We start from the raw sequence: 7,434 nt of genomic DNA, 5'->3' as shown, positions 1-7,434 counted from the left end.
ATGGTCTCTGGATTCCAGGAGTCGTGGCAAAGAGCTGACCAGGATGTTGAAAGCACAGGCGGAGTCCGGGAGAAGCAGCGCCGCATCCCAGCCTCAGGCCCGCCCGCCCGGCCCTGCCCCGTCCCACCGCCCGCACTCACGTCGTCCATGAGCAGAAGCAGGATGTTGGGGGGCTGCGGGGCGCCCGAGGCCCCCATCCCCCCGGCGCTCAGCACCAGTAACAGCCGCCACCACCTCGTCGCCGCGACAACCGCCGCCATGGCAACCACCCGAGCCGCAGAGCCCGAGCCAGCGAGCCGACCCAGCGAGCGTCCGCCGGCCCTTCCGGCTGGGCTGCGGGGCGGGGCCTGGACGGCCTCGTGACCAGTGGGGCGGGGCCAGAGCCAGCTACGAGACGGGCGGGGCGGGGCTTGCGGGGCTGCGTGACCAGCGGCGGGTCACGTGATGCGACGCCGGCGCCGGGCCTCCCAAGATGGCGGTGTGCATCGCGGTGATCGCTAAAGAGGTGCGTACTCGCGGCGCAGAGCGTCCGGGCCCGCACCATCCTCGTCTCTCCGCTCTCTTTCTCTTTCCGTGGGCCTAGAAGGCGCCTTAGGAAATGGGAGCTGGAGGAGGCCTTCGCCGAGTTCCAGGGGTCAGGGGCTTCGCGGTGGACGAGCTACCCGGCAGACCCTGAGCTCCCCAGCTCCGCGCTTGCCCGTCCCGCTGCTGAACGCACCCCTCGGCGCCCCAGGTCTCCTCCCCGTCAGGATCCACCGGAAGCCTAGGTGGTCCGGGGCACTGCCTCCGTCCTCAGTAGGTTCTGCCGGTTCTCTCATCCAGCGCTGGCTTCCCGCGTACCGCCCTTCTGCCAGTCTCCCAGGAGCCGAGTTAAAAACAAATCGGATCCTGTCACGCCTCTGCCTGAGACCTGTGCGGTGGCTTCTCGTTGCCTTAGGATGCTGTCTGAATAACCTGGTCTGGTATCCTTTCCCCCCATAACCCTTGGCACCCTCCGCTCCAGCCAAACAATTCTGCAGCTCCCTGGACATGCTTTGCCCTCTCACCTCTGGGCCTTTGCACCCGGAACACCTCTCCCCAGCTCCCACCCTCTTTACTGGCCCACATACATTTCTTCTGGAAAGCATTTTCTGAAGGCTGAGACTGAGCTGGGTGCCTGTCCACACTGTGCTCCTGCTGCATGGAGCCTTCATTTCCTAGCCAGGGTCTCCCCTGAGACCACTCTGGAGGCCGCTCCCTGCTGGGCAGTGGCTGCTGCTAAGCTTCTCATGGGCTTCCCTCCTGGCCACAGATGATCATTTGCTTGTTTGTGGGTTTATTGACTAAGGTATCATGTAGCCCCATGAGGGTAGCGAGGACTCTTGTTCACTGTATTTCTGCAGGACCCAGTGCTGAATAGACACAGGGTAAACGGTGGTGTGTGAAAGCCCAAGAAAGCAGGTGTTAATTTTGGGCTTAGGAAGCTGTTAATTCTGGGTTTACGATGGTCAGAAATGAGAAATGAAGGGAATTTGTAGCTGAGTCTTGAAGGGTTTAGTAAAAGGGTCACTGTCAAGGTGAAGAAAAGCCAGTATTTAAGATGCTGTATTTGGGTGACCCATGCAGAGCCAGAGGTGGGCTGAGGCAGAGTGGCCTCCAGGAAAAGGTGAGAGGCCTGCCCGGGTGCCAGGCTTGATCGTCAGGCTGTGCTTAGGCCCATTTTTCTGAGTTGTCTTTTCTGGCCACCCTACTGCTGCTGCTTTGCAAACAACACATAAATCTTCTCAGGTTAGGTGGGATCCCCTGAAGGCAGTGCCCACTGCGGCCTGGAGAATGAAGCAGTGGGCCTTAGAGAATGGGAATGCATTCCCCGGGTGGCTGAAGGTCACGGCTCTGCAGCGCAGTTCAGAGCTGGTGTGCGCTGGGTGGAGTCTTGTCCTTTCAGTCGCCGTCACCCTTTCTTGCAGAATTACCCCCTCTACATTCGCAGCACCCCCACGGAGAACGAGCTGAAGTTCCACTACATGGTGCACACATCTCTGGACGTGGTGGATGAGAAGATCTCCGCAATGGGCAAGGCCCTGGTCGACCAGAGGGAGCTGTACCTGGGCCTGCTTTACCCCACGGAGGACTACAAGGTGTATCTTTCACGGCAGGGTGTGTTTCAGGGAGTACCTACAATTGCAGGATGTACTTTAGGATCAGATAGCTTGAAACCTTTGAGAAGAAAGAAAAAGAGGTGAGAGTTTTTGGCCAGTCAGGGAATTAGGGATGCCTGAGGTGAATGAAGGCCTCTAACTCTTCTCTCTCTTTCACTGGAAGAATCATTTGGGAAAAGCAAGGTTAGAATGCCCTGTAGAATGTTTTGGTTTGCACGTGTCTGTTGTCTGGTTTGCAGAGGAACTGGGACACTTCTGCTTTGTACCTGCAAGGATTTCTTTCCGTGCTTTTCAGGGGGAGCCACCACCTTTGAGCAGGGGATAATGGTTTCATTTATTTTGTTAGGCCTTGCCTCGTACGTCACTAGACACTCTCCTCTAGTCCCTTGGGACAAATCACTTGAGGCCATGGAGTTCAAAGACCTTCCCAAAAGCGGTAATGTAGCTTGTCCATGGTGACATTTGCTGGTAGCCACTATTTTACAAAATAATGTGGCCTCTAGAGAGGGGATCTGCCTTGTTCACGAAGCCTCTGCTTTTGCAGTTAATTTTCTGGGCCAGGCATTGATTCATAAAGAGGGTGAGGTGATCCAGACAGACAGACTCAGAGTCTAGGAGATTCGGCTCTTGGAGTGTGAACTGGGTAAGGCTTGGCTGCCTGCCCCTTGCTTCTCCCGCAAACACCAGACGTCGCCCTAGCGAAGTATTTAGGCTTGCACCCAGCACGGTCACTGCAGGACCAGCCCAGCCTGGGCATTTCCTGTGATTCAAGGTTGCCACGTTTCTCCAAAGGGAGGGCCCGCAGAGGGTCCTTTGCCGGCAGTCCCTGTGTTAAGAGTGCCTTCCTTAACCAACTGTGCAGATACGGCTACGTCACCAACTCCAAGGTGAAGTTTGTCATGGTGGTGGATTCCTCCAACACAGCCCTTCGAGACAACGAAATTCGCAGCGTAGGTCGGGGGGTTAGAAGGCCATGCCCGAGTGGGTGTTTTGTTTTTCCTTTTTGACTTTGTTTTGAAATGCTGAGAAACCAAAAATCTGGCCCTGGCTGTGTGTACCTGGCAATGTCACAGTTTGCTGGGTCTTTTTCAGATGTTCCGGAAGCTACACAACTCCTACACGGACGTGATGTGCAACCCCTTCTACAACCCGGGGGACCGCATCCAGTCCAGGTGGGCCCTACTTCCTGTGTCCGCATCCAGTCCAGGTGGGCTGTACTTTCTGTGTCTTGCTCCCTTCTCTCTGTAGGACCTGCCTTGCCATTTCGGTTGCCAAAATGCAACCATTTGGAAAACAAGGGAGGAAAGGTCTTTTTAAGCTATGAGCACCATCCCCCTAAAACCCCTAGGGCAGAGGTTTTAAAGCCACAAAGCCCTGTTTTTCCACACCAACTCTTACACAGATCTCCAGCGCGTAAAGTGGATAGAGTGTGTGTGGTGCGGAGAGCGGAGCTTGCCCATTTGGCTTCCCAGGTGTGCCCAGTGGGTACCTGGGGCACCTGCAGGACTCAGGGCCAAGCACATGGGCAGTGGCTTTCAGGGATCACACATCCTCTTGTCACTACCTGATGAATTTTTTTTTTTTTTTTTTTTGTATTGAGACAGAGTCTGGCTCTGTTGCCCAGGCTGGAGTGCAGTGGCCGGATCTCATCTCACTGCAAGCTCCGCCTCCCGGGTTTACGCCTTTCTTCTGCCTCAGCCTCCCAAGTAGCTGGGACTACAGGCGCCCGCCACCTCGCCCGGCTAGTTTTTTGTATTTTTTAGTAGAGACGGGGTTTCACCGTGTTAGCCAGGATGGTCTCGATCTCCTGACCTCGTGATCTGCTCGTCTCGGCTTCCCACTACCTGATCTTTTATGTTGAATTTGAACAGTCAGGAATCTGGTTTGCAGGCATCTTCCGAATGGCCCACAAAGTAAACAGACTTAACTTTTGAATGGCATGAGGGAAATGTGGGGTCCACGCCTACACTCCAGACTTGCTTCCAGCGAGTCCCCAGTCCCAAGACATAATTCCTTGTGGTTGGCAAGAGGACGCCGCAGTGACCCCAGCCAGGCCCTTCCCTCCACCGGGGCTCTGTCTTGGGGCCATCCTGGGTCCTGGATGGGAGCAGGCAGGCGAACGTCCATGCAGTCTTGCCTCCTGGGCTGCACAGGCCTGTCCTTGCCACACCACTATCCTGCCTGCCCATGGTGCTCCCTCCTCCACCCGTTCCTGGGGCCTTGGGAGACTGCACAGGGAACTTGGAGGCAGCAGATGGGTTCTCAGTGCCTGGTGGGGCGGGACTCCTGTCCTGGCCTCTCAGCTGAGTTCACGTTTCTGGACCCTGGAGAAGGCCCTGAGCGTCCTGTGGACGGAGCCCTGCTGCCCTGCCTGTCTCCGTGAGCAGAGAGGTGGAGGGCCTGGCTTTCCTCTGAGTGGGTCTGTTTCTCTTAGCAGGGCCTTTGATAACATGGTGACGTCCATGATGATACAGGTGTGCTGAATGAGCTGTGCCGCCAGTCATCGCAGAGGATCCCACGCGTGACCATGGCGGCCATTGGTCCGTACTCATCGCCTCTTCCTGATTGGGACACCTGGGACTTTCAGGGCAGGCAGCTATGCATGTTGTCTCAACTAAAGGTCTTGTGAGATGAGATTTGGCTTTTTCCTTCCGTGTCAGCCAAGGATTTAACTAAGAAGAATTCAATTAAGAACTTTCAGGGGTGTGGGCAGAGGTTTGGGATTAGATGGTGCAGGAAGCCTGTCCCCAGTTGTCGCGAAGGGGCAGAGGCAGGGGCGCCTGGAGCCAAGAGTTCCTGAGCATGCAGGACCTGTGACTATATGGGTCGCCCATTGGCTGAACAGGTGGACTGGTCTGGAGGGGGCGGCCTCCTGAGCCCAGAACCAGCCTAGGATCTAGGGGCAAAAGGGGAGCCGGCGAGGCTTCCCACAGGGGAGGGCCCTCCTCTTTCTGGACTTGGCCTCCATTCTTTGCATCTGGCCCAACATCTAGACTCAGCCCGGCCTGAAAAGAACCCTTGTGAGACCTGGGAACCCTCCTGGCCCCGTGGCGTTGGCTCAGCTGTAGCCCTCATCCTAAACCCCGGAGTGCAGACTGGAGGCGCCCCTTCCTGCCTGTTGCTGCTGAGGGGTTGGGTGCTGTGTTGCTTGATGACATGGCTGACTACCACCCAGGGCAGCGGCCAAGCCCATAGTGGTGTCAGTGCCGCCGGCATCCTTGGGGTCCAGCAGTCGAGGCTCAGCCAGCTGAGGAGACCCCCCCCCAGAGCTGGTTCCAGGACTGGAGAGTTTCTCAAGTACCTTGAAGACCCCAGGAGCCCCTGCAGCAGGAAAGGCTGTAAGGGGGTCAGCCTGGGGCAGACACAGGGAGGGGAACTTTCTCGTTACATATTTGCGTTTTCATCCCATCTAGCAAGTACAGTGTTAATTTTATAAATTATAGAAGAAGAGATCAGCCAGGAGCGTGTGTGCAAACCGCGTGCCCCAGGCCTCCCCCGCCCCAGGGTGAATTGGAAGTTCTGGCGTGGGCCAAGGCGCACCAGGCAGCTGGTCTGGGTGCACGTGGGCCACAGGCCACCCTCACAGGGTTAAATCTTGAACAAGAGCCTCATGTTTGTTAGAAGGTGGGACCCCAGCCCAAGCACCTGGCACCTCCCCACTGCAGCCCAGTGTGAAATCTTTGCCTTTTAGTGGGGATCGCTCCTGCCTGAGTCCTGGCTGTGGTGGGGACTCTGCACGTTGCTAACCCAGCATCCATTCTTCCTCCCTTCTAACAGAACTCCGGTGCCTCTGCACAGTTCTGACAGTGGGCAGATGAGAACCATGTCCTGGCCTCCCTCGCAGCCTGGGGTGTGCAGCTGTGGCATGGAGGTGGGTGGTGCTGGGAGAGACTTGCAGGAAAGCTCCTGTGAAGGGGGCTCAGCTGCCACGTGCAGGGCCCTTCCCCTTTGCCTTCTTCCTGCCTGGAACATGGATGTGATGGCTGGTGCTGGGACAGCTGTCCTGAGAGCATGAGGGAAGAGTCACACCCTGAGGATGGTGGAGCTGATGCACAACGCAGGAAGGACCCTGGGCCTTTGCTGACACAGAACGCGGGAAGGACCCTGGGCCTTTGGTGACGTACCAGCCCCGGACTACTTAAGTTCAGCTTTTTTTAAATGTGAGAAAATAAACGCACCCCTCTCTGGTTTAAAGCACTGCTATTTGGGTTTTCTGTTAGGTGTAGCCAGACCCACCTGTAAGTACTTTTTACATTAGGGAGTTTTCACAAGCATTGTAAGGCACCATCCCCATTTTAAGTCCAAGGAAACAAGTCATCTGCTCACCTCTGATCTGACAGCAGAACTGTCACGTGGCAGCTTTGTGCTGTCTCCACCCTGGGGTTGGCCTCATGGAGGGCCACAGTCCTCCTGCCCACTCCTTCCTCGACCCCAGGTGACTTCTGCTGGACACCACATGGGGCAGCCCCTCCTCCCCTTCAGGCAGCGACAATACTGCCTCTTTCCTTCTGCTGCAGACGGGTCGATGAGCCTGTTCTTGTTGGTTGCCCACCCGAGCCAGCCAGAGCATCTGCCTCCTCGACACAGCTGCAAAGGCCTCTGCAGGTCATGGCCCAGGGTCTCATCACCTGGAAGGGCCATGCTCAGGGGTTCCCAGATCTTCCTCCGCCTTGGTCTGTTCAGGTGTCAAGTCCACAAGAAAGGAGGGACTCCCCAGGCTCACTCCACTCTCTCCTTGCAGTGGCCACACAGAAGGCTGAAGGTGGACAGGAACTAACCTGCGACGTGGGCTAGAACAGCCAGGGACCGGACACACCCATGGGCGTGACCTGCGTCAAGGCCAGCACAAACCCTCGCTGAGGGCCAGACTCTGGTTCTGGGTACTGAGCAGTCAGGGGCTGCCATCTGCCAAGTGCTGTGCTTGCCTCAGGCCCCTCCTGCAGCCCCCAGCTGTGAGCAGTGCGCACGGGGACCCGCCCTGGGTGGCTGGGCAGCTTGACCTCCCTTCTGGGCTAGGCCTGGCTCTCACTCTGATGCTGGGACAGCCCCCTCAAGCCCACCCTGAAGCCAGACTTGCTGGCAAACCAGCAGAGGCCTGGGCAGAGCAGCTCACAGACCACGGTGCCCGGGGCCCCAGAGTGGACCTCAGGCAAGATCAGGACAGATCTTGGAGGGCCATGGCGGCTCCTTGGTCGAGTATCCCGATAATTAGGTCAGAGAGCTTAGTCTCCAGGCCTCCACCGTAACAGAGCACTGCGTGGAGAGGCTTCAAACCTCAGAAACGTGTTTCCGCCCT

The 7,434-nt window shown here is 57.1% G+C and overlaps 2 protein-coding genes across 12 annotated transcripts in view; one reads left to right on the top strand and one right to left on the bottom strand.

Moving 5' to 3' along the window:
* The window catches only part of GALNS (galactosamine (N-acetyl)-6-sulfatase), a 52,324-nt gene extending 51,966 nt beyond the window's left edge, over window positions 1–358 (bottom strand). The window contains exon 1 of the mRNA XM_017859268.1: window positions 141–358. Within this exon, the coding sequence (XP_017714757.1) occupies window positions 141–260 (120 nt within the window). The 5' untranslated portion in view covers window positions 261–358. The remainder of the gene's footprint in view (window positions 1–140) is intronic.
* A 34-nt stretch (window positions 359–392) lies between these two features.
* TRAPPC2L (trafficking protein particle complex subunit 2L) lies at window positions 393–6,332 on the top strand. Of its 11 annotated transcripts, none has more exons than XR_001882878.1 (6): window positions 393–505; window positions 1,947–2,119; window positions 3,001–3,088; window positions 3,231–3,310; window positions 4,573–4,678; window positions 5,916–6,332. XR_001882878.1 is itself a non-coding variant. In XM_017859639.1 (5 exons), the coding sequence occupies exons 1-5, from the start codon at window positions 473–475 to the stop codon at window positions 4,619–4,621; spliced, it is 420 nt and encodes a 139-aa protein (XP_017715128.1). In that variant the 5' UTR covers window positions 393–472; the 3' UTR covers window positions 4,622–6,332. The 11 variants fall into 11 exon arrangements, 9 of the variants coding, with proteins under 9 accessions (XP_017715128.1, XP_017715121.1, XP_017715113.1 ...); XR_001882875.1 differs by having other exon boundaries at window positions 5,132–6,332; XM_017859639.1 differs by having other exon boundaries at window positions 4,576–6,332.
* The last annotated feature ends 1,102 nt before the right edge of the window (window positions 6,333–7,434 follow it).

This window comes from Rhinopithecus bieti, unplaced genomic scaffold (assembly GCF_001698545.2).
Source record: "Rhinopithecus bieti isolate Rb0 unplaced genomic scaffold, ASM169854v2 scaffold_1618, whole genome shotgun sequence".
NCBI lineage: Eukaryota > Metazoa > Chordata > Mammalia > Primates > Cercopithecidae > Rhinopithecus > Rhinopithecus bieti.
The sequence above is the reverse complement of the archived record's forward strand: the minus strand, read 5'-3'. Positions and strand labels throughout refer to the sequence as shown.